General features: G+C 40.3%; 1 protein-coding gene across 1 annotated transcript in view; it reads left to right on the top strand.

Annotated features, from left to right (window-relative positions):
- The first annotated feature begins 14,703 nt into the window (after positions 1–14,703).
- SCN10A (sodium voltage-gated channel alpha subunit 10) overlaps positions 14,704–27,111 on the top strand; it is an 80,477-nt gene continuing 68,069 nt past the window's right edge. The window contains exons 1-3 of the mRNA XM_090284524.1: positions 14,704–14,979; positions 16,377–16,504; positions 19,456–19,536. Coding sequence (XP_090140650.1) covers positions 14,704–14,979; positions 16,377–16,504; positions 19,456–19,536 — 485 coding nt within the window. The remainder of the gene's footprint in view (positions 14,980–16,376; positions 16,505–19,455; positions 19,537–27,111) is intronic.

The following is a 27,111-nucleotide window of genomic DNA, read 5'->3' as shown; positions in this document are numbered from 1 at the left end:
ACCTTGCCCAAAACTCTTTTCTATCTGTCAGAATTTGCATAATTTTCTTGAGAAACTTAAAAAAGAAAAAGGGGCTATTGTTCACAAGAAACCTATTTGGCTCTAAAATAATGAATGTGTAAGAAGAAGATGAACAGCCATAGAATGGCCTCATGGAAAGGGGCCCCATAGAGGTGCCCCTGCTTTTAGGAGGTGTTTGACCAAGGTCAAACACAGAGAGAGAGCCCCACTGGGAGCCTTCAGCCTGGGTGTGCGCCTGCTTATCCTTTAGGGTCCCAGAGCCCAGGGTGCTCTGTACCTCTCTAAGCCCCCAGGATGCGGCGTTCACACTGTGGCCCAGACAGTGCTTGGCAACTCTTTACAGACAGCTTCCTCCAGGAAGACTTGACCGCCTTCTCTCAACTATGTTGGCCCCTGGCTTCTTCAATACCTTGAAGCATCTGTCTTCACTGCTTAAAGCGCCATGGTCAGAATCACATAATTTAGTTCTTACTTATTTTTCTCATTATTTTCTGGTAGTCCCTGAGAAGACTCAAAGGTCTCCAAATCAAGTAATATGGCTTCCTATCAAGATAGAAGGTCCTCAGTCTAGCCTAGACCAACTCCCTCGTTGTGCAAATGACAAAATTAAAATCCAAGGAGAGAAGATACCCTAAAACCAAACATGGTTTATCACAGACCTCTGGCTGATAGTGTTAATGCACAGTAAACCTTCTGCAATTACTGATAATGAAAGTATTTTTGGTAGTTAACAGTGTGAGCAAGAGCTAAGTCCTCTGGGCTCAGCCTGCAACCACCAGCAGCTCAGCTGGGCACTTCCAGGCTGCAGTATTTTCAAGAGAGAAGCCCTTGAACCTTAAAGACATAGACCATGTTCACATTTGACTCTGTAGCCAAGAGAATACTTTTTTTTTGCTTCCCGGTCCCTATGGAGTCAAGAACCAAAATAAATATAAATGTCAATCCTCTTAGTCCTCAGTCCTCTTATTGTACCAGAAGGCAACTGTCCAATCGTGTTAGGGAGAAATCCTTCTGTTAGGTGCACAGTCAAACCCAGTTTTGATGTTTGTTATTGCAAAGCCAACCTGTCTTTGGGGAACCTACCTACCCTTAATTAAACACACCCTTAGTTGCTTCACAAGAGAAGACTCAGTCAATACTGTAGCATCACTTCCAGATCCACAGGGAACCAGAACTTACAAGAGTCACCTCAGAGTACTTTCTCACTCATTTTCCTGTGTGCTAACTGCTTCTCAGAGAGAAAAAACAAACAAACAAAAAAAACCAAAAAAACACCTTGACATCAGAAAACAAGTTAACAGAAGGTCCAGGGTTGAATCACTTCCAAATCATTGTTCTTTTCATTGTATTGCAGTGACTCTCTCTTAGTGTCACCAAATTCTCCTTCAGCATCTTCTCCCCCATTTCAGTCTTCTTTCCTCCATGCACAGCTCCAGGCTTCTCTTTCTACTCCAGATAAACACTGCCATGCTCAGCATCTTGGGGGAAGTGGGGATCATCTTTTTCATGCTAGCGTCAAATCTGGCACACTAACAACAGAAACTGTGGACTAAATATTGATAATTACAGGTCACATTCATGATGCTCCTTTCTAAAATAGCCTGTCTCTGAGAGAGTCACCATCATTCATTCACTTATTCCTTTTATCAACAAATATTTATTGAGCATTTACATGTGTCACATTGTCCTAAGTGCTAAGGACATCACAGGGAAAAGGATGGATGTGGTCTTTGACACCAGGGAGCTTATTTCTAGCACAGGGGCAGCCACAGAAGAGATAATTGCTGAAATAAATGGCCACTATGAAAGTCCAGGCTGCTTTGCAAGCGAGTTAAAAAGAAAACTAGTCCATTCAGGAAATGCTGCTCTGAAGATGGGATATTTAAACTAAGCTAAAGGAAAAATAGAAGCCAGTCAAAGAAAGGGATGGGAAAGGTATTATTGAATGAAAAATGCATGTGTGGATCTACCAAAGCAGAAAGGAACTTGGTGGATTTGAGTAACTGAAAACAGACAAGGGTCACTACTGGGAGGAAAACAGGGGAAGAGCGATGTAGAAGGAGGTGATGGGCAGTCACCAGATCATGCCAGGCCTTATGTGTCATGTGATTGAATTTAGACATTGTCTGAAGAGCTTGGGAACCCTTTGAAAAGTGTAATCAGAGGAGTGATATGATCATATTTACATTTAAAAATATTATGCTGGTTGCTATGTATGTAGGCAAAACAGAGTATGCAGAGAGACCAGTCAACAAGCAAGCATTAGAAGCCAGCCAGGTGAGGAGTGGCTGTGGCTTGGTGGTTGGAGCACATGAGAGAGAGATTATGGGTTTATTGTGTGACCAACTCGGTGCTTGATGGTGAAATTTAACAAAATAGGGAACAAGGGAAAAGCTAATTTAGGTGGAGGAGATATCCAGAAAGAATAGGGAGGTAGGCAGGATTGGCACAGAAGAGAGGTCTGAGTGGAAGTTAAAACCATGGGGGAAGGTTGGATTTCCATGAGGAGAGATGTAGAAGAGGGTCAGGGCAGAACTCCAGGAAGCACCAATATTTAATGGGCAGACAACAACAACAAACAAAGCCTGCAATGAAGTTTCAGATGGAAAAAAAGGGAGAGGATTTCAATAAAAAATATAATAGTCAACGATGTCAAAGCCTGTTGTTAAGTCAAGCAAGTCAAGACTTAGAAGTTTGTTTCTGGCACCCTGGAGGTCATTTACAACTTCATAAAGGCTTTGGTGAAAGGGGCTGTGGGAGACATGTTAGAGTATGTTAAGGAGTTATGGCATGTATTAAAGGATGCATTCGTCAAGCATGTTCTTTGTGCTATTATGTCATCTACTTAAACTGGATGCTAAGGGACACCAGCATCCCTAAAAAACCTTAATTTATTATGAAATTGCTTAAATTCTACTCTCCACCATGACTTTACTAATGGCAAAAAAATTGTCTATGTGGTGATTTCAATATTCTTATTGAGCCAAGCGTGCACTTCATCCATACAAAGTCTTGGGCTTACTCAAGTATACCTGGACATGTTAAGCCACAGTTTTGTTTTGTCTTGTTTTTAACAAGGTTACTTTATTTTATTTTATTTATCTGATTTTTTTTTAGAGAGAGGGAAAAGGAGAAAGAGAGGGAGAGGAACATCAATGTGCAGTTGCCTCTCATGCACCCCCAACTGGGGACCCGGCCCGCAACCCAGGCATGTGCCCTGACTGGGAATTGAACCAGTGACACTTGGTTCGCAGGCCGACACTCAATCCACTGAGCCACAGCAGCCAGGGTTAAGCCACAGTTTTAAGAATTATAAGTCACAATATTGCCAGGCCCCTCCCCCAAGAATTCTGGAGGTCTGTTAGTGATATATTTTGATAGGGTTCTGTTGAATAGGACAGGAATTCTGTTGGGGAAGGGTGTCAAAAATAGGAGAAAGAAAGTAGTTTCTATATGTTTTAAATAACTTATTCACACCATGAATTCCATTTAAACTAATGAACCTATTACAATTCATATTACCTTATTAAATAAGCATTTTTATTTTGAGCAGCTGAACCATATTCAAAAGTATTCACACAATGGGGGATGAAGAAAGAAAGTGGAAACATCATGAGTTTTTTATGTTGTGTTTAATTGTGAATGATCTCACATGTTTATTTAGTTTATACACTGAGAGTTAGTGATGTGAAATTGAAATAGGCTAAGTGGCTACTGGCTATTAAATCGCATGCATAATGGGAAATATTAAAGTCTATATTGTGCATTTGTACAGCACTTAGCTTACAAAATGCTTTTACGTACATTATTTGATTCTCCCAACAAGTGTCAGATTAGAAGGGCTGATGTTATCATCTCCAGTTTACAAATCACAGAAGTGAGGACCAGAGGATTCAAAAATCTAGTTACTGTCCCAATTCAAGCTTCCTGTCACCAAACCCATTACTATTTTGATAAAACCACACTACCTCTCTGGGTTTTTAAAAAATAATTATAACTCAAAGTCTAGATCTGACTCAATCAGCCAACCTCAGTTTCTGGGTTCACAACATTCCCAGATCAGGTGGTGGAGAACTTGCTTTCTTCTTAGTGACAAAAATATTTCCCTCCCTATGATCGCATTTTCAGTGGGTTCAGAGAGGTTGTAGGAAGGCAAAAGCCCATGAGAAAGAAATATCTTCCTCCTCTTCAACTTTATTTGGATCTCCATTCTGATGGGCTGAGATGTTTTGATTAAACGCCTTTTAGGCATTTCCCAACCCCCCAGATTCCTTTCTCCCTTGAATTACTTCTTTCTTCCACTTTAGCCCCTACAGAAACTCAGTTATTCTCAGCACTTCAGCCTGGCACACTCATTCAGCACTACAAACAGGTCAGTTCCTCTCCTACCTTTCGCGACAGCATGGATGGAACTGGAGACTATCATGCTAAGTGAAATAAGTCAGTTGGTGAAAGACAAATACCATATGACTTCACTTACAACTGGAATCTAATGAACAAAGTAAACTAATGAGGAAAATGGAACCAGAGACATGGAAACATGAAACAGACTGATAGGTGTAGGAGGAGAGGAGGAAGGAGGGAATGATGAAAGGAACGGGGAAAGAGTAGTCAAAGAACACGTATGGATGATGCATGGACATGGAAAACGAACAGGGGACTGACTGTGAGCTAGAGAGGTGGGCTGGGTGGAGGGGAGCAAAAGGGAAAAAGTTGGGATAACTACAATAGAATCAACAAACAAACAAAAACACCCTTCCCACTCTGCTCACATGCATCCCCCGAAGCTCTTGTTCAGTACCACGGACAGCTCAAGGCCTGGATCTTTCAGAGCCACAGAGTACACACTTTCCTCCACACTGTACATACCTTGGTTGTACTCCATTCTCTGGACAACACATTAGCTCGCTTTTATCTCTAGATCATTCAGAGGTAAATTATGTTCAGCAAGGATGCCCCATGGTTTCATTCCTTTAGTACCAAAGGCAAATCAGGGCTATTCAACAAGTCCAGCGATATTTTTCTGGTGCTACAGATAGTTATGGCTCAATCTCAGAGTACTGGGCAGGATTATAGATAGTGTGGTCTCACTTTGGTCACCACAAACAGCTAATTACACTTTCCCTGTGGCATAGCTACTTAAAATTTTCCCTCTTCCCTGGGCAGCTTACTCATAAGTCCAGTGCCCTGTTCCTCTGATCAGAAGCCTCACAATTAAAATTTCAGGACAACGGGCAGCTCAGCCTGACGTACTATCACTGACTATCTAAAATGCTGACATCTCAGGGACTTTTCTAAATTTTGACTAATCTTGTCACATCCTCCAAAACAGGGACATTAATTTTATTAGCATGGAGAGCCCAGCAATAACCCCTTGCTCGCTCATTCCATGAACTACAGAGTCTAGCCATAGTCTCAGCTTGGAGAGCATTTATCCAAATTAGGGTGGATTTGAGGAACCCTAAATCTTAAGCTGCTATTGGACAGAAGATGCTTCTTTTTCTCTAATAACATGGGATGTGGTCATTGTCTATCTACCGTGGTCTCATAGTTCAGATACTTGTGTTTTCTCTGTTCTGTTTCCTCCGAATGCTAGCCTTGTGGCAGATTAAAAGCTCTAGCAATGTTCCACAAATACACACACAGTCAGGATCCCTTGAGTTTATTCCACAAACATTTGTGAATCACCTAGTATGCACCAAGCATTGATCTCATGTTAATAGTTCAACAGTTAACCAGACAGACAAAATCCATAATTTCAGGGAGCAAAAGTTCTAGTTGAAGGAAATAGATGGTAAACAAATAAAATAATAATATGAGTTAGTTGAAAGAGTTAGGAAAAGTGAAGAAAGGTAAAGGAATAGAGAGTGGCCAAGGGCTATTGTTTGGGAAAAGATGGTCAGGGGAGGCTTCTCTAACAAGTTGATATTTGAATGAGTCATGTGATTATAAATGGGAGGGAATACCAAGCAGAGAAAATAACAAGTTCCAAAAAAGAAAAAAGAAAATAAATCCAAAAAGCCTGAGGCAAGAGCGTGTTTGGTGTGTCCAAGAAACAGTAAGGTGGTCTCTACAGGACAGGGCCCCAGTGGGCAAGAGAGAGAATTATATGAGATGCTCAAAGATGAAATTTATGGGAATGTACTTCAAGGCATGTTTTAAAAATATCATTCTTACAGCTTTAAGAAGCATAGACTGTAATGAATTGAGAGAATGCTACCCATGAGACACACTTAGAACATATATGAATTACATCCAAGGCAAGAGATGATGGTGTGTTGGACTATGGTGGTATGAGATGAGAAGTAGACAGTTAGTCTGAGGGACCAAATGTAGATTTGATGGGGAGGGGGAGAGAGAGAGAAGTGATGGCTGATTCCAAATTTCCATAGATCTGAGGCATAAACTACTGGAAGGATTAAGTTTTGATTTATTGAAATGAAGATGACTAAGGGAAGAGCAATTTTGGGTAAAGAAGATAATAGGCTTTATAGACCTACCAGACATCCAGATGAGGAATAATGTGTAGACAGTTAACTATAAGGGTTTAGAATGTAGTTGAAAGGCCTAGGTTGGAGGTTTAAATTTGCATTTCAAATGTGACTCCAGGCTACTAATGTTGTCATCATAACTTCAGTCTTTTTCTCCTCTGGAAAGCGTCTGCCTGGAAATCTGGCCAGAAAAGTTGGCAAAGACCCAGAGCTACATTTAAGCTCCCAAAGGTTATGAGTTTATAGCCTGTTTACTGCCGTACCCACAGAATCTAAAACAGTGTCTGGAATAAAGGAGGAAACTTGACAAGGACAGAGGCATAAAGGAAGAACCCTAAGTTTCTGTCTTAAAAAAATGGTTATTCAATTTAGTGAAACAAGGAGCATAGGAGGAGGAGAAGTTGGTGTGGGAAAAGATGGAGTGATCATGGGAGACAATGATTTAGAGGCATCTATGGAGCATTTGAGAGGACATGTACAAAGGCATTGAATTAGTGGATCCAGAGTTCAGAAGAAAGGCCCAGATTTAGGATCACTTGCATGAAAATGATCATTTTGGTAGTATATAAGTAGATGAGAGCAATCATGAAAAGCATGAGAAGATGTCATCTGACATAGGAAGGGGGATGACACTTGCATCTGCTAACCAGACTCTGGAAACACAATACTTACCTGTTTGCCCACATCATATCTGCCACACAGAACCAAACGCTACATTAGTGGGAAAAGTGTTCTCTTGGCTTATGAGTCTCAATGAGCTGTATATTTTAAGACAGAGAGGCTATTCTCTGTGGCCTCTTGATACCTCACCAAATCTGAATGTATTCAGTTCAGTCCCCGCCTCTCTCAAGTCCCAGAGTCCTGTAATGATGTCCCTGTCAGTAGGTCCCAGAACTGCTTCAGCCAGCCAGACCCAATCCAGAAATTGGAGAGCACTGGGCATGGCATCAAATGATTCAGAGGCAAACTTGTTTAGTTTAATTATATTTTTATAACCTACAGTAAGCACAGAACTTAAGGGTTCTTAATTTTCTTATATGTAAGAAAATACCTCCTACCCACTCTACAGGATTTCCGTGGGGATTAAAAGAGAGAGTTGTGCCCACTGTGGTTGCTGCTGTGAATTGATGAATCAAGCAGTTCTTCTCTTGAGGCTCAGCCATCTTTGTGATCAGCTCAGACTTACTGCATGATTGGAGAAACCTTTTTTCCTAGTAAGAACAACAGAAGTTGGGAGAAAGGATCCTCTGTCCTGCTAATATGTTCTAATACCCCATTCCAATGTGAGTGTATGGGGAGGGAGGGGCATGTTCCCTACTCCACCAAGGAGCGGTTCTCCATACACCAGCTGTGTGTCCTACAATGCAACTCAATTCTGACACTATCTACCTGGAGATAGCATCCAATCCCACAGATTCTTAGTCTCACAAGAGTGTGCCCACCACACACACACACACACACACACACACACACACTTCAGACACCAATCACAAGCCCAGGTTGTTACCTTCTGGCTATAAAATCAAAGGTTTTCCTGACCCCCTCCTTGTGTTCAATTAATTTTCCGGAGTGGCTCACACACTCAGAGAAACATTTTACTTACTGTATTACCAGTTTATTATGAAAGAATGTAACAGTCATATGGAAAAGATGCATAGCATCATCCTCTCCAAGGGTACCACTCTCCCCAAATCTCCACATGGTTACCAACCCAAAAGCTCTTCGAGCTCTGCCCACTTGGGTTTTCATGGAGGTTTTATCATATAGGCATGAATTATTGGCCATTAGTGAATGAACTCAATCTCCAGTCCCTCTCACCTCCCTGAAGGTCCAGATGTGGGACTGGAAATTCCAACCCTCTAGTCACATGGTTGGCTCCACTGGCAACCAGCCCCCGTTCCACAGTGGATGCCAAAAGCTACCTCATAAACAAACAAAATATATGTTTATGGCTCTCATTACTTAGAAAATTCCAAGGGTTTTAGGAGCCTGTTCCAGAAACAGAGGACTAAAGAGCAAATATTTCTCGTTATAAATTACAATATTGCACCTCTGCTGCCCACTGTAATCTCAGGGAGACCTTCACTTCCACCCTTATTCACATCCACCTCCCTCTAGCAGCTCCGAATCTGCTGGCCCTACTGGGCCATAAATCATGACTAAGGACTGACCAAAGCTATTTCCATCACCAGTGAAATGACAAACGTGGAACACCTGTTATCTGTTCAATCACCTTACGTTGATTTCATCATTTCTTAGAAACTACTTACCTACCAGGGTTAATAAATCCACGTTAAGATACCTCAGTGGCCCATCAAGAGGAGATTCAGTGGGTGTTCTTATATCCCAGAATCCCCAGACACAAGGTAAATACCTACATAAACTTGGTCCTCAGAAATGACCAAACTCCACTCTCTATTCCATCACATGACTGTTAGGTTCCTTAAGTTGTGGTCCAGCAGTTGCCCTAATTCTAACAACAGAAGGAAGGAGGTCTTAAGGACTGCCCAACACAAACCTCTGAAGAGTCAGAGTTTCTTGGGATGATCACTCAACAAGAACACGCCACCACCTGGTGCTAGGTCTCTTCTTCCCGAATACACAGAATGTGAACTTCTGACCTGTCTCTAGAATCCAGGAAGATTCCCACCAAAGCTCTAGAACTGTTGGGGTAGGCCATCAGATCCTACCCTGATCCTATAACCCTGACCTGCACCCTTCTTCATGTCCACACTTGCAGAGGCTTCGAGTGCCTCTCAAAGGTAGAACGCCTTCAGTAGCTTCAGCTATGAGCTTGTAAAAATGCAGCTTCCTGGGCCTCAGACCTATTGAATGGGAATCTTTACAGGTGGCATTTGAAGATCGCAGTACTAGAGGAGGTGGGGAAACTACAATGCATTTTCCTCAGAGCCTGTAGTTACTGCAGAGAACTAAGAGAAGAATAGATGCTTGTTTTAAAAGCTTCAGGTCTATGTCTCTGAAGCAAGTAGGGAAAATGCCCCACTGATACTTCTCTACACACATGTGATGGCAAGCCATCCTGTTTTCTCCCAGACTAGTCCTGGGGGGGTGGCCATGTTCTCTTCCTGAGAACACTGTAGTCCACAGAAAACCTAGAGAGTCATTGGAGTGCCTTCCAGCTTTGCATGGACCATGGTGGATCAGAGTCCTAGAAACCTGGCTGCATCAGAGACCATGTGTTAGGTGAGGATTTTGCAAACTTCTAGGACCAGAGAACAATTTTAGTCATCATGACCTGTCAAGTCATCAGTAAGCTCTCGGGAGATGTTGCTTGCATTTAGCTTAACATAAACAGCAAACATGGACTCACAAATCAATCACCTAAAGAAATAATCAAAATCTATTCATATGATTTTTTAAAAGAAAAGCTTTATATTAGAAGAAAAGCCAACCAATTAGAAAAAATTGAAGAATTTATTTTATTTAGAACGAAAATTTACAAGCATGCTGCAAGCTGAAGAGCAGGAAGCAGGTAGTACGGTCTCCACTAGGCCTTCTCCTTTACCTGCCTGCCCTGTCCAGAAGCAATTGTCACTCCTTAGAAAACACTCCGTTACAGAATAAAAAGAACAGTAGACCCGGTTACTGTCTTTCATACTTTTTGATAAATGCATTTCAAGGGGGAAGTTTGGCTAGTATTGTTTATCCCTCAGACCTCCTATTTACAGAGCACTAAAATTCTGCGGAAGGCATTGGGAGAAATGCAGGATTAAATCAATCCTCTCTGAGGGCTCTGAGCTGAAATCCCTGTGACTGATCGTGCACTGCGAGCGATGGGATCTGCTGTGAGAAGAATATCTGCAGGCCTGGGTCTGGCTTGTGGGAGGTGGAGCCAGAGAGGAACCCCGCTACAGAGAAGAAAGCACTGGCCCTGTAGCTAACCTCTGCCTATCTCTGAGTTTAGTATTTTGGTTGTCTAATCTTCCACCAGAGAGTCCTGCAAGCTCTGGATGATAAAGGCTCTTAGAGGAGCAATAGAGGAAGGTCCTCTCTTGCCTGACATTAAAAAGGCCAAGGGAACCAAATAGCACCGTTGGCTCATCTGGAGACGGCTGAATGTCCACCAAATAGGGAGGCTGGCTTATCGAGAACCACTAGTGGGCTGGAGGGAATACACCCACAGATACTCGGGTGGACTATTTTAAAGCCAAGGATGAGCTTGGGAATGAAGCAGAATAGATGTTTCTTGGATTGGCTCCTCCCCAGCCATCAGTCCATGAAGTGTACCCCAAGTCCAGAATAATTCTATATAATACTTGGGTGCAATATGACTGCTTCACAAGGAGCATGACTCCCAGTTGCATTTAAATGCACCGAGAAATAAGGATTCCCAATTTGGACTGCAAGCAGCTGCAAACAGCCCAAGGATGGAGCAGTCAGTATCTTCACTTTGCCCATATCTCTTGGGGGCCCAGAGGTCACCTGCAGACACTTCCCGCACCTCTCCCTGTCTAGGGCTTTCTCTGGTTACTGCTGTAACTTCTTAACACTTAACACCTCTGGAATGACCCTCAACCAATGAAAGTGGGACTGCTGGATTAAACCTCAATATCCTTATCCTTCAGTGAAATTGTCCTAAGCTCTGATTGCCCACAGGAGTAATCTGATCATAGAAACAGTATTGGCTTTCTTCTTTCTATCTCCCATTTTCACTCTTGTCGGAGTTTCTTGGAATCGCTGAGTGATAGATGGAAAAAGCGAGACCACTTTGATCAAGGGACCCCAAGTCCAGTGCTCTCTCCTGATAGGGAAGTCTTAGAAGAAGGACTAGGCCCTTGTACCCACATGGCATCCCTACAGATTTCCACCTGCGAGCATGATCTTTTGCCTCATCCATGACAAAAACCATGTTCTTGGCCTAGCAGAATTCTTATGCATGTGTGCCATCAAACCTGCTTTGACCTTCAGCTTCAGGTCTAGCACCTGGAATTCAGGTTTCATCCTGGGCTCAGTTCTCAACTTTGCAGTCAGCCCAGTGTCACTGAGAGAGTCCCTGCCTTGTTCCTCTATAACTGAATCCTGGGTCTCGAAGAAGGTTCCTGCATGGAGATAGTTCTTCTCGCCCAGACAAAGAAGAGAAAGCTAACTTCGCTCTTGTTACTCAAAGGGGAAGCATTAAAGACACTGACTGGATCTAGTCAAGTCAAGAGTGTTTGAACATCCATTTCATAAAGACATCATGTTAATTAGGACATGGGCACGCAGCACATAGAACTTCAAAGATAGAAGGGGGTGGAAGACAGGTATTGAATCCTGTCATGTAGATTAACTTGGAAAGGTTCCCTAAGAGACAGCCCAAGTACAAATGGATGGAAGGCAGAGAAATGGGAATGAGACAGAGAAAGTTTTTAGGAGAAAGTCATGGAGGGCATTAAGGAAGGTGGGTGCTATCAGAGGGGTGAGGGCTCCTCCCAGGACCCTGGACAACTGGTGACAGCAAACAGGGTCTTCACCATTGGGGTTTTGGATTCACAGGCTGCCTCTGCCACCATCTGCTTGCCTTTGGGGTATGCTAGCCTCAAAAACTCACTAAACCAAATAATTTCTGTGGTTCCTTATATTCCCATGATTCAATTTGTGGGTTTTGCTGCATTTTCCCAAACAAAAGGTCCTCTGGTTTTTCAGCTTCTGAACTTTGTAGCTACCACTATTCATTGAACAAATATCTAAATGCCAGGCACTGTGCTATGGTCTTCAGAATCAATGCCAAATGGGATAGATGTGTTCCTGACCCTCACTGAGCTTACAGGTTAGTGAGAGAAATAGAAAAGCAATTACAAATCAGAGATTTATAGAGAAAAGGCAATCAGTTATGGGACCATGAAATGAGAATCCTAATATAAACTTCAAGTAGCATCAGAAATGAAGGAGTTACCTTGAATCCAAGAGTTAAAAAATGATAGGGGATTAGTCAGGCTAAACAAGGTGGGAGAAAAATTTCAGGCAAAGGAAAGGGACCATGTAAAGGCCTTATGATTAAAAAAAAGAGGGAGAGAGAGAATGGGTCAGATTCAAAGAGGAACTAATAAAAATAGCGTGCGTGGCAATCACAGTGCTGGAGAGGTAAGCACAGTTTGGGTTCTCTTGAGGGCTGTGGGGAACTTTAGGATTTTAAATAAGGATAATATAACTAGATTTGGATTTTAGACAAATACTTGGTTACAATTGGAAAATAGTTTAAAAAGGACTGCAGGGGAAGCAAAAGGACACACAAGAGGTCACTGGGATGACAGTGGCTGAACTACTAGTATGATAAAGAGGTTTAAGACACATGGAGGTAAGGTACTAGGAGAGAGAATCAACAGTACGAATGTCTGATTGGCTGTGGGAACGAAGGAGAAGGGACATAACAATAATACCCAGGTAGTGGGCAAGCACAGAAACAGGCTACTTGGGGTCATTCCCAGAGGGAGAAAGCCTCAGAGAGAAACAAGTAGTAGAGAGAGGTGGAGAGATAAAATGAGTTTAGTTTTGGGGCATGTGCCAAAACTAAACTCCACAGTTTGCAGTGCCCGTTAGACATTCAAGTGGAGATGCCAAGTGGTCTGAGCCCCAAGGACGTATGAGAGCTGGAGATAAAGACTAAGGAGTCATCTGCATGACATCCTTATCTATATAAGGATTGGAGCCATGGGAAGGGGTGAGATGCTCTCAGGAGGTTGTGTCAGACAGACTGGGCGTTGAGTATTTTATCTTCCACTTGTTAGTAATGTGATCTTGGTAAAGTTAATTTTGCCACTAGGGTTTCTCATTTATATGTTAGAGATAATACCTTATAGAATACCCCAGTGGTAATGCATGAAAATTGCTTAATCCAGAGTCTGACATAGTGAGATCTCTGTAAATGCTATTATCAGTGCTGTTGGTGTTATTTCTATTGTCATTTCTCAAAAATTCAAAACACTTAACATAAAACCCTAAGAGTCATAACTATGTATGGGGGAAAAGGGGGAAGAAAAGATTGAGGAGGAGCAGACAGAACATTAGGAAAACCAGGAGAATGTGTCCCAGAAGTTGAAGAGAGACCAAGTTTCAAGGAGGCGAACAAAACCGCCAATGGGATCAAGATAAGAGCTGACAAAGATCTTTCTCTGAATTTAGCCACAGAAGGTCTCTGATGTTTTCGCGAGGAGGTTTTGAGGTTGAAAGAGACTTGAGAATCTCTAAATGCTGACAAGAAGGAGCCAGTACACAAGTGGGGACAGAGAAGTAAGGCAGTGATAGAATAAGATCCAAAACAGAAAGAAAAGATTGGCCTTAGCCAGGATGAGGGGTGATACTCTCCTAGTTGTGACAGCGGGGAAGGAGGCAAGGAGGCTGTAGGTGCCGGTAAATAGGAGGGTTGGGGACATAAAGGTGAGGGAGTTCTGTTTTCTTCACGAAGTAGAGAGCATGGTCATTGTCTTACCATAAGGAAAAATAGGAAAAAAATCAGAAAAGGTGAACAGTATTGGAAATATCAGACTAGAAGAAACGGCTGTCTAGGGAAGTCAAGCAGCACGATGTCCCCCATCACCCCTCAGCAGTCCTGAATTAGACTCATATAGATTGATGCAGGCTTGGTATTTAGGATAAGGACAAGGGAGGGGTCAAAATGGCGAAGCATAAGATCTGGTCTGGATATGGAAAAAATTCATTGACCATGGACAAAGTTAAAAGTATCCTAGAGTTCCAAATAGAGTTCAGGGAGGGAAATAAACATAAAAAATGTCAGTAAATAAAAGGTGATCAGAAAGTAGGATAAGACTGAAGATAAAGTAGATTATGGACCAAAGTGTTTGGTGAATATGGGAGAGTGCCTGCTGCTCAGTGGTCATAGGAATGAGGAGAGAGAGCAATATGGTTAAATCTGGTGGTGGTGGTGGTGGTGGTGGTGGGTTACAAAGTGATGAAGAAGCAGTGACTTAGAAGCTCATGGAGAGCATAGACATGACCCTGCAGTACCTGGAGTAGGATGGAATAAGCAGCCTCCCCTGAGAGCGGTGCAGGGCCTATGGGGTCCTGGGAGGAGCTTAGTGTGAATTAAGGGGTAGGAAAGGTGGGTGGGGTCACTGTTCTAGCAAAAGGTGGGAAGGATGGGAAGAAGAGAGCCAGTGAGCTGGCTGTTACCTCTCTGTGGTTATGTCCACTCTCATAAGGGTATACATTCTTCCTAAAGGGGAATGAGAAGATGGAATTGCCCTTTGGGTCCCTGGAAACTACCAACTTCCGTCGACTCACTCCAGAATCTCTGGTGGAGACTGAAAAGAGAATTGCTGCTGATCAGGCAGCAAAGAAAGCCAAAGGTAAGCAGAGTAAGAAGAAGCAGAAGGATGAAGAAGAGAAGCCTCGGCCTCAGTTGGACTTGAAAGCCTGCAACCAGATGCCCAAGTTCTATGGCGAACTCCCAGAAGAGCTAGTCGGGGAGCCCCTGGAGGATCTGGACCCCTTCTACAGCACACAGCGGGTAAGGGCTGCACCAGGTAAGGGCTCCTGGCCGGAATGGCTGTTCTCAGCTCTGGGAGAAGAAGCCTCTGTCTGCACCCAGCCAAGGGAATCCTCCTGCACCTTGGGTGGTACGGTTGTCAGCTAGACTCAATCAATGAAAAATATACTTAACCAAACTCTTCGATGTTCTCTTTGAATATTTATGGTATTTATGGTAGATGCTAATTAAACCCCAGTCCTCAAAAGCAGTGAAAACTATTGTGGAGTTTTCAAAGGAAACTGGCTTTTCTTTTGCATGAGTTCTGACCCAGGATCTCCAGAGGTGTTGGTTTTCTTTGCAAGTGGGGAGCAGAGACCTTGGGGGGGGGGAGGGTAGAGTAGGTAAAGGGAACAAAAATGAGGGTGATTTAAACCAGTGGTCCTCAAAGTATGATCTCAGAACCCCTGAGGTTTTCAAAAGTCTTATTGAATTGAGCAGGTCAAAACAATTAGATGATAATACTTAGGTATCATTTATCTTTTTCACTCACACTCTTTTGTGAATGTGCAATAGTAAGCGTAGAGGAATTGATGGGGATGACGTCATTAGTCTAACAGCTACTAGGATGTATGCTTGTATATTCCTGTTTTAAAATGGTCTACATTTTAAATTTCTAATATTACATATACACATAAACATATAAACATACACATGTGTACACACACATACACATGGAATAAGCAAGAAAGTATAAATATTACCAAAAGCTCTTTGGGGTCCTCAATAATTTTTGATAGTATAAAAGTGTCCCAAACTCAAAAAATTTGAGAACCACTAGTTTGAACAAGAGCTATTCCATGACAATTACCCAGTTTATATTGTACTTTAGATGTTCTTCATAGCTTAAAAAATGGTGTGTGCATGTTTCAGAATTGGGAGGAGCAGGAATCAGCCATCTCCAATATGATTTGTAGAGAAAATAAGGCACTAGAATGTCTTCCTCCCTACTCTAATCTGCCAAGAGCCCTCACCCTCCTAAATGCTCAGAGGGTTTAAAAGGGAAGACTTGGGAGGCAAAGAACAGAAGGAATATCACAGGACCAGGGATGATCCACTAATTAGAAGAGAAACTGAGTGCCACCAGAACTCCATCCTCTAGTCCTGGGCATGATGCTGCACCATGGCCAGCCACCTGTCCATTGGGCACTTGCAGTGGGCTCATTGTGATGCACAATCAACCATGAGATCTGGGGTCTTGCTGGAAGGATAGGGATATGGCTATTAGTCCCTGACCCTCCCTAACTCTCTGCTTCTCCTTTTGGTTCTCGTTGACCATTGTTTCCAGAACCCTCTTGCTCATGAGCCTGAGATGATGCCACTCATGCTCAAAAACATGGTTGTGTAAGGATGCGTGTTTCCATTTTGTTTTGTTTTAGACCTTCATGGTGCTGAACAAAAAGAGGACCATCTCCAGGTTTAGTACAACTCGGGCCCTGTTCCTATTCAGTCCTTTCAACCCGATCAGAAGAATAGCCATCAAAGTGTCCGTCCACTCATATCCTTTGCATGGTTTATTCTTCCACATGTTAGAATCTGGTCTTGTCCACTGTGTCCAGTATCTTCTTCAGAAGTTAACAATAGAGACTTCCTCCAATTTAACTCCTTTTTAAAATCATTAAATTGAAAAAGATGTTAGTGACTTTAATGTATCCAACACCTAAAAGCAGTCCCAAGGCAGAGGAGGTCTTCATGCGACACAGAGATGGATTAAATTCACCTAGACTAGTATGGACACACCTTTGGATGCACATCTTGAGAAATGTTTTCTTTGTGAGTGGAGCTTTGCTGATATACCAGGCATATTCTCACCATTTGTGGTCTGCTCTTCCCATAACATTAAGACCACTAACAGGGTCCCAAGCCTTCTTTGGGTTGATGAGATAGGCATGATATATCTGTGCCCTGGCTATGTTGGGGAATAGCTGCTTATTGGGCAAAAGAGCAGCACTTCCCAGAGGACCAAGAGAATAGACCACAATAGGCAGAGTGTAGATGGTCTCAATGGGATCCCACTGGTCATGGGGCACTGCCAACATCCTAAGTTACTCCAAAACTAGCAGCAGGTTAAAAATGTCAATAGCCTGAGGTTCATGCCATCATGGAATGTAATGATTAAAAATGCATTGGTCAAATATCCATATTATATTAATTGTCTAATTGCTTTAGGTAGCGTCAGAAGCTGGTTTCAGTTTTGGGGTTTTATGGGTGCGGGGAGGATGGTGTTTTCCAAGGCCAGCCAAACTAGTACAAAGAAGAGACTTTGGCTTGGTTTCCAAGGATCTTCCCTGGTGACTGTCCAAGTTGGAAGTTCCTAATGACAAATTCAGCTCTGGCTTCCAGGAGGTTGATTTGCAAGAACACCCTTGCCTCAGCTGCCTGGCAGATGGTAGCCAGCCTCTTCATAGGAGGTTCCAGTAAAAGGAACTCTCTCCCGGCACCCTTTCTCAGCTCGCTGGTTTGCTGGACAGCTCCCAGTGAGCTGCCATAGTCGTCTCAACAAGGAACTGCTGCCTCAGGAAGTTGCATGGAAAACCATGCTTCATGGCTAACCAGTGGAAAGTGTATTTTCTTAATTGAATCTTGACTTTCTTGATTCTACAGAGGATTTTAATGGTAATAGTAGGCTCCCATTTGCTAAATACCTCCTAAGTGTTAACACTTTCATAGGTAAAGAAACCCTTGAAGAAGGGATTGACATCTGCATTTTACAGATAATGAAACTAACACTCAGAGGCATTAAGTGAATTGTCCAAGGTCACCTCACTGGTTACAAATGTCCAGCCATCATTCTGCTTAGAGCAGTATCAGCAACAAGGAAGAAGACAGTTAATGAAAATGAATTGGGGTTACTTATTCTCTCAGTATGTCATCACTCCTTGGGTTTTTAAATATATGTGCATTTACATAAAATTGAAAATAAAGAAAAACAGCAAATATGCAAACTTCTCTCCATGCATCCTAGTTGAATTACATACAGATAAGTCAGAAACAGTTAATTAGAAATAAAATCCCTTTAAAGAACCAAGTGACCAGTGAATAGCCTTTCTATACGGAGATTTTATGAGTAAATAATTGTGCAGTAGACTCACAGAAGACCCAAAAGCTGTTGAGGGTCTCTTTGTCACAGACTTATTAAAATCTGCATTTACATATTTAAATCTCATGAATTGGTAGCTCTAGCCCCAAAAGATGCTCTTTAAGGTATGAGATTCTCAGTGTCCTATTATTACTATTTCATCAAAATTATAATTTTAATAAAATTTACTGTGAATCTTGTCATAAGTAATATTATACATAATCTATCATATTACTTTTATAGATTTGTGGAGTTGAAAATGTTATTTTTAATTAATCTCCAGGTTAGCATCCTCCCCCCATGTGAACACATTTTTTACTTTAATTGCAAATCCACAAAAAATGTGAATTACTTAGTAGAATTTCCCTTTTTAAAATAGATTTATTCCTAAGTAACTATAAAACAGGACACATTAAAGGCATTTACAAAAACTAAAATAGATTTAAATGCTTCTGCTCAAGTTGAAATTATGAAAGATGAGTGGTTAACTCTCTGTAGGTCAAGCTCATCTTCGGGCTTTGTTTTTCTTCAGGAAATAATTGTTCAGAATCCAGCTAGTTCTGAGAAAAATGTCCAACGGGAGAAATTTATTATTGGATTTTCCTCACCAACATTTTTTCCCATCTATTTACCCCCTTCCACTTGCCTTCCTGTGCAGTGTCCTCCCACTTTTGGTAATCCCCTTGCTCAGCCTCTCCTCTAAGGTTCCCCTTTCTGGCTATTCAGGGTTTTCACCTAATCCTATTCGGAATTTTCACCTTGAACCAGCGATTCACTTCCTGTGCCTGCCTCCACCGTTCCTGGCCAGAAGTCCACTTCCTCGGTGTACCTGACTTCAGCTAAGTTAGGAAAGCAATCTGCTTAAACTAATGCCCATAAAAGCTGTTGTCCTCCCTTTACTTCTAACTTCCTAGAAGTATTCTCTTTGTCTTTTAGGGGAAAAGAGACATTCATGGATGAAATTTCAGGCCACATTGTATAGTGAGATGAAGTCTTCAGGGCAGAAGGACATTTTGGAAGAGGGGTTCTGCTTCTTTTCTTCGGGGTTCTGTTATCAAAGGATCTGAGGTCACCTCTCAGCATTGTGGTTGACTAGCTCTGTGACCAGGAACACATAACTGAAGCTTTGTCAGCCTGTTTTCTTAGCTCCAAAATGTAGATGATAATATCCACCTGTAGGGTAATTGTATTAGAAATAATGTGGACAAAGTACTTAGCCCTGAGTAGAAACTCAGTAAATGTTACTGGTTATTAAGTGACAGGACTATAAAGCTGATCCCAGCTAAGGGTAATGAATTTAATCATTCAGCATCAAGGTGATCATAGATGCCATCAGGAAGCACAGTGGCTCTGAGTTTTTCCTTAACACAGCCTCTCAGGTGGTTCAATATATTTATTACACTCACTATTTTGGCCAATTGTGTGTGCATGACCCAAACGGAACTTCCAGAGAAAGTCGAGTGAGTAGATTTGCTGTCATTCTGTGCCTTCCTGTCTTGTCTCCTTCTTCTCTTCCTCCACTTGGCAGCTTTTTATCTTTTTAAAATTATTATTATTATTATTATTTTAATTCTGCAGGGTCTCATTTGGGTAATGTGGAATCCTACTGTTTATCTGACTTTGTAATGGTCATACATCTTCTTCTCTGTAGAATTCGTTTCACAGACACACATATGATTTTCAGCCTTGAAGAGCTATAGATTAATGGTTCTCAACCTTGGCTGTGCATTGGTATCCCCAGGAGAGGTTTTAAAAATAGTGATGCTGGGGTCTCAGTCCCAGAGGGTTCAATGTCCATGATCTGGGCAGATGAGTTCCTGCAACATAGACACCCATTCACCTGCTACTTGTGTACATGAACGAACTTTAGGGTAGAGAGACAGGAACAAAATTGAGACAGAATTAAGAACAAATGGTTCTGGAACATATTTGGAAAATAACCCATGAATGAAACTGGTTAAGTTATCATGGCTTATGTACTGCAAAGTAACCTTAATATATCTGAGATTATGCTATTTCCCTGAGTTAGCAAACAGAACCTCTGCAGTTTCAGAATGTGGGAACTTTCCAAAAATGTCCGATGCCAATTCATCTGGGAGAGATGTTTCGACCTCAGCTCAAGCTGGACATACCTTTGTATAATAACAGGAGTCCTGCAAAGCTTTCTCTCTTCCAACTTTAAATTTCTTTTGCAGATTATAACATTTAAACAGGCACAATAAGAAATGTGTTCTTTTTCTATTAATAAAGATGAAAATCATATGATCATCTTAATTGATGCTGAAAATTATTTGCTAAAGTTTGATATCTGCTTATAATTTTAAACTCTTAGAAAAGTAGGAATAGAAGGGAATTGCTATACTCTCATAAAAGGTAACCACTTTAAAGAAAGTAGCAAACATACTTAATTGTGAAACATGGCAAACTTTCTCTTTGAGGTCAGAATTAAAAAATAAAAAGCAAGACTGTCTGCTTTATCAGTTCTATTCAACTTTGGAAGGGAGGTCCTAGCCAGTGTAGTGAGGCAAGGAAAAAACTGAAAGGTGTAAGAATAAGAAAAGTAATACCACATATGCTGTAATTTACAGATAATATGATTGTGTGCATAAAATAGCAATATAATATAAAGATAAACTGTTAGAATTAATAATATTAATAATATAGTATAACAAGGTAGCTGGGTACAAATCAATATACATAAATCAACTGTACATATATACACGAACAACAAAAAGAAAAAATGCTTTTAAAATATGACTTACTCTGGCATTTTTACATAACAAGTATCTAGAAATAAGATATTCAAAGTATGAGTCAGATCTCCGTAAAAAAATTAGTTAAAAATATGAAAAAATATTACAGAAAATCCAGCAAATGAAGATATATTTCTGGATTCAAAGTCAGAATCTTGTAATACTCCCCCAAATGACTAATAAATTTAATGTGACTCCAATAAAAATCCCAACAGGACTTTTTTGGTATCGCTTGACAAACTGACTCTAAAATGTATGTGAAAATGCACAGTTGAGACACTTTTGAGGAATAAAATCAGGGTAGGGGAAGAAAAGTTGCTCTCCTGGATATCAAGATCTGCCATACAGCTCTGAAGCTCTAATAATTGAAACAGGGTGCCATGGTGTACAGCCAGTTAGACCAGTGGAATGAGTAGTTAGCCCATAAACTGACCAATGCATGCAGATTGAATCTGGGCCAACGCTGGCCTCCAGAACAGTGGCTGGCACACGGGCAGTCCTCAGTAAATGATGCTGAAGAATCAGGAATCCCGACAGAAAAATTACATTGAGCAGCCAGCTTTGTGCCACACACAAGAATCAATCCTAGGTGGATTAAGCTCTAAATTTCTTTGTGAAAGACAAAGACCTAAAGCTTTTAGCAGGAAAAATTAAAAAACAAGAGAGAATATCTTTATGACCTCAAGTTAGGGACAGATTTATTACATAGGAAACAAGAAGTGCTAACCACAGATGAAAAAACTGATACATTTTGGTATATTAAAATTAAGAATTTCTGTTCATCAAAAGACAACTTTTTGAGAGTGAAAAAGCAGGCCTTCTGAGCAGAAGATATTTGCAGCACATATACCTAAAAAGTGTTATATCCAGAATAATGAGCCTGTACAAATAAACTAGAAATGTGTCACAGCAACCTTATTTTACTGTATTTTATTTTACTTTATTGGGATGACACTGGTTAACAAAACCATACAGATTTCAAGTGTACACCTCAACAAAACGTCTTCTGCATCATGTGCCCATCACCCGAAGTAAAGTCTCTTTCCACTCCCATTTATTACTGCTCTGTTCTCGTCCCCCTCCCCCACCTCCCTTTCTCTCTGGCTATCGCTTTAATCCCTCCACCTTTTTTCACCCAGCTCCTTAACACTTCTCCCCTCTGACAGCTGTCAGTCTGTTCTATGTATTTATGCTGCCCTTTTGTTTGTTAAATTATTTTGTTCATTAGAGTCTACATGTAAGTGAGATCATGTGGTACTTGTCTTTCTCTGACTGGCTTAATTCATTTAGCATAATGCTCTCCAGGTGCATCTATGCTGTGTCAAAAGGTAAGATTTCTTTCTTTTTTTATGGCCAAGTAGTATTCCATTGTGTAAATGTAGCACAGCTTTTTTATCCACTCATTTACTGATGGACACTTGGGCTGCTTCCAAGTCTTGGATACCGTGAATAACACTGCAATGGATGTAGGGGTGCATATATCCTTTCAAATTAGTGTTTCAGGTTTCTTCAGATATACTCCCAGAAGTGAAATCTCTGGGTCAAAAGGCAGTTCCATTTCCAATTATTTTGAGGAACCTCCACACTGTTTTCCACAGTGGCTGCCGCAGTCTGCATTCCCCCCAGCAGTGCACAAGGGTTCCCCTTTCTCCATGTCCTCGCGATCAACGCAACCAACTTTAAAATGAGCAAAAATTGAAATAAAACTTTCTCAAAAGTAGAAATCTAAATGCTCAATAAACATATGAAAATATTCTTAACCTTCTTAATTAAGGAAATGTGAGCTAAAATCACACTGAGAGAATAGTTATTATTTGCTCATCAGATAAGGAAATTCTTAAATTGTGACAATGCCAAGTATTGAGAAACATATGAAGTGACAGGAACTCATGCAGTGTTGGCGGGAATGCAAAACTGTAGGACCTTTTTCGAAAGCAGAGGATGTAATCAGTAAAAGTGAGAACACACAGACACTGTCATCTTCTAATGATACTATTAGGAGCATACACTCAACAGAAATATGTAGTTCTGGGCCCCAGGATACAGCTACAAGAAAGTTTATGAACATCGTCCATAAAAGCCCAAAATTGGAAACAACGTAACATGCATAAATTTTTGAATACATTAAGTATCACCGTTATGTTCTTAGAATAATGTACAGCAATGACATGAATAAACTATAGCTCCACATGACAAGAATGAGTCTTAGGAATATAACATTGAACAAAAAAGCCAGACATAAAAGATGACATAAGTATGACTCCACTTATACAAGATTCAAAAAAAGCAAAACTTTACTATTTTGTTAGGGATGGATATTTAGGAGGTAAAAATATAAATAATGAGGCACAAAAAAATAGCAAAAATTAGGATAGCAGTAACCTCTAGGGCAGAGGAGGGAGGATGTAATTGGGAAGGGGCTTGTAAGATGCTCATCATGTTCCGTTTTGTGACATTAGTAGTAGTTTGTCACACAGCTGCTATGGACTGAATTATGTCCCCTTCCCCTGAAGCCCTATGTCCCCATGTGACTGTATTGGAGAAGAAACCTTTAAGGAGGTGATTCAGGTTAAATGAGGTCATAGGGTAGAGCTGTGACCCAATAGACTGGTACCCTTACAAGAAGAGCTATCTCTGCCGTGTGAGGACACAGCAAGGAATAGGACCTCAGGCAGCTGGGAAGAGGGCCCCGGCTGGTGCCCTGGTCTTTAACTTTCAGCCTCCAGACGGGGAGAAAATAAACGTCTGTTGTGTAACCACTCAACCTATGGTCCTCTGTGCTGGCAGCCCAAGCTGACTAGTGCACAAGCATTCATGTTACAACTAATTCATGTTTCACGTGTATTTTTATCATGCATGTTACATATCATAATAAAAAGCTTAAAAACAAAATAATTTAAAAAATTAATGACCATTACAGAAGATGCAGGATACTGAAAACTGTAAATCAGAAGATAGTAACTAGGTAGAGAGAGAGAGAAATCACTGTTAGTATTTTAGCTTATTGTTCTCTCTCTCCCTCATAGATGGAGACAGAGATAGGTAGATTATAAATATAGATATAGATGATAGAGATATAGATGTAGATATAGATATGTATAGGTGTAGATACAGAGATGGAGGTAGAGATAGAGATATAAAATGGCTGAGCGCATGTGGCATGTAAAATCTGTTTCTTCTGGACTTTTAATGCAAAGTATTTTCTCTCAAAAATAAGAGCTATTTGGGGATTCTTGTTAAAAAAAGAAGACAGCTTGCATACGTGTTACCTCAACCCTCTCAAAATGCCAAGAAAATGAGAGCCTGGGAATAAGGACAGTATAAAGGCACAAGAACAAAGAGAAGGAGAAAGGAAAGCACAGGGGACGAAAGATGTGAAAACAATCGTGAGGACAGCTGGTGGCTGGAGGCCTGGAAAAGGACGACGCAGATCGGGGTGTGGTAAACCACAAGCCTGTAGAGAGGGGTAAAAATGAGGATGGGGGCATTTTACTGCCTAAAACTTCGGAGGCCCTGAAAATGCTGACATGATACAAACAGCAAGAATCCGGAATAGAAGGAGGAAGGAATGTGGGAGAAGAGCATGTTCACTTATTGCTGCTTCTCGAATAGCAAGACGTTAAAGAGTTTTCTTTAAAGTTGATAAATCAAGGAATGGAAAATAATTATGTTTAACAACACAAAGGTAAGCATGAAGAAGACGTTATTAAATATGTGTACAATCAGATGATGGGCAAAGCAGAAGGGAGAAGAAAGAGAATTACCAAATGGAAATAAGATATTGTTTAAAGAGATAGCACCCCAAGGGCAGTGAATTATATAGTTTTAATGGTAATTATAAATTTATACTTAAAAAGGCAACCACTGGGACTAAAATAAAAACTCTACTAAATTCAGAATCATGCCGAAAAAATGAAGCAAATAAAACATACCTGATAATGAAATATTTGAAAAAGCTATGAAATATATAACAGAAAGTAATATAAGTAAACTAAAATCAAACAAATCTGTTGTGTTAATAAATATAAATGGCCTCGATGCATCTGCTTAAAAAATTCCTATATATAAAACAAAGCAATACCCAACTTCGATGAAAAAAACACTGCTCCAGGTGCTACAGAAATGTCAAAATTTAAGAATGCGCTAAGATACAAGCTGAGGCAAGCGAAAGAGCAGGAGGCATGATCTTTATATCAGAGAAGGTAGAATTTAGGCCAAAAGTTACTAAACAGAACAAATATCACACAGTATAATGTCAAATAATTTACTATAACAAGACATATCTTTGCAATAAATAATGTGGCAGCAATGCCCATCAATCAAAAATTGTAAGTGTTTAAGGGTAAATAGACAAAAACATTGTAAGGATAGGAAAGTTTAATTAATGTATTTCAGCCTACAACAGATCACATGTATAAAAAATATATATGACCTTAGTAATGTAATTAATAAGTTGATCTGATTAACATGTTAAACTATATTCCCTGAAAAGTAAAGAATATGTCATGCAAAAAGACCAATTCTTAAGCCACAACAAAACCTCAGTAAACTCCAAAAAATAGAAATAATAAAGAAAACATCCTTTGACTACACAGCAACAACATCAGAAAATAATAACAAAAAGAAGATAGGCCTTTTCATTTGATAATTTTTGTAAAAACCTCTCTTATTGAGCATAAACTATATCCATTATAGTTAATATGCATAAAAATTTTAATGATATAGAAAATACTTTTTTTATAATGTCAAATAAAATAGAGTACAAAGAAACATCTCTCTTAAAGAGCTCTTAGATGAAAGAAAAACTAGAAACTAAAATTATAGAATTTTTAGGGAAGAAAAAAACAAAACAAATCCCGACTTTAATCAGAACCTATAGGGTGCAGTTAAAGATGTGCTCAGGAAATAACTTATGACAATGAAGCAGAGAATATTTATATCAGTAAAAAATGAAAAGAATTATTTAACACCTAACATAAAGCTAGAAAAAGAACAATAAACTAAATGAAAGGAAAACAGAAAGAAGAAATTAATAATTTAAAAGACAAATTAATTAGTTAGAAAACAGAAAAACAGTAGGACTAATAAACCCAAAAGCTATTGTAAGAAACACACCCTAACCTTTATACTAAAAAATGACAAAACATTATTGAGAGAAAATTTAAAATATCTAAGTACATTTAAGTATAGCTCATGTTACTGCTGCCCAAACTAATTTACAAATTCAATGAAGTCCCAAGAAAAATCCCAGCAGCAGATATTTTGTAGAAATTGACTGAATAGATTTTAACTACATGGATGAAGCAAAACTTATTTACCTATCATTCTACTGATGGGCAGTTATTTATGTTGATTTTAGTCAACATAATTCTCATATTCTGCCATTTCAATTTTTCAGGTAATATCCTTACACACATATCTTTGTACATATAACGTGGGTAAATGTGAGGGATGAATTCCTAGATGTGGAAATGCTGGGTCAGAGGAATGTACAATTCTAATTTTTGAGATACTGCCAAATTGTTTTCCAAAGCAGTACTAATTATTAAATTCATTTTTAATCAGATTTTGTTTTAACTAAATAGTTGACACACTTTTCTTTATAAACATACTTTGAAAAAATGTAAAAGATAAAAATCTACCTATCTGGTCCTAGTTCTAGAAATGTACTGACAGGTATTGGATAATGTTCCATATCCTCAGCCTCAAAAAAATGATCAGACTCCAGACTTTTTTTTTTTTTGAAATGCAAAACTGGTAACAGCTCTTGGTGATTTACTGTGTTGTGGGGAAGCCCAATGGAAAAGAGTAAATGTCCTTGGGATAGACTGAGGCTACAAGATCATGCTGTGTATTTTTTAGTAGAAATTAAACTGCAGCCAGTGACGAAACAGAAGCTGCTCCTATCACCGTATTCTTGATATAGTCTTTTGGGCATAACTTGCTCCCATCCCTTGTATCTGCCCCCCCGACATTATACCTCCCCAAAATGTTAACTTTGTACTGTTACCTGCAGATAAAGGCAGCTCCCTGCCCCCGGGACTACCCACCTATCTGTCTGCTTGAGGGAAGAATACAATATAATACATGTATATATAGTCTATTTTTTAAATCCCTTCTCATGCTCAGAAAGAAACTGGAGATTTACTGGGGCCAAAGTGAGGAAGAATTTATCATGTTAGGCCCCAGGAGGAAACGCACAGTGCAGAGTGATGCAGAAAGGGACCAGAGCAGAACTTCCCACTATCCCCACCCCTTGAGCTCACAGGGAGTCGTTGAAGG

Source organism: Furipterus horrens, unplaced genomic scaffold, assembly GCF_987537825.1.
Source record: "Furipterus horrens unplaced genomic scaffold, mFurHor1.1.pri manual_scaffold_7, whole genome shotgun sequence".
Taxonomy (NCBI): Eukaryota; Metazoa; Chordata; class Mammalia; order Chiroptera; family Furipteridae; genus Furipterus; species Furipterus horrens.
The sequence above is the reverse complement of the archived record's forward strand: the minus strand, read 5'-3'. Positions and strand labels throughout refer to the sequence as shown.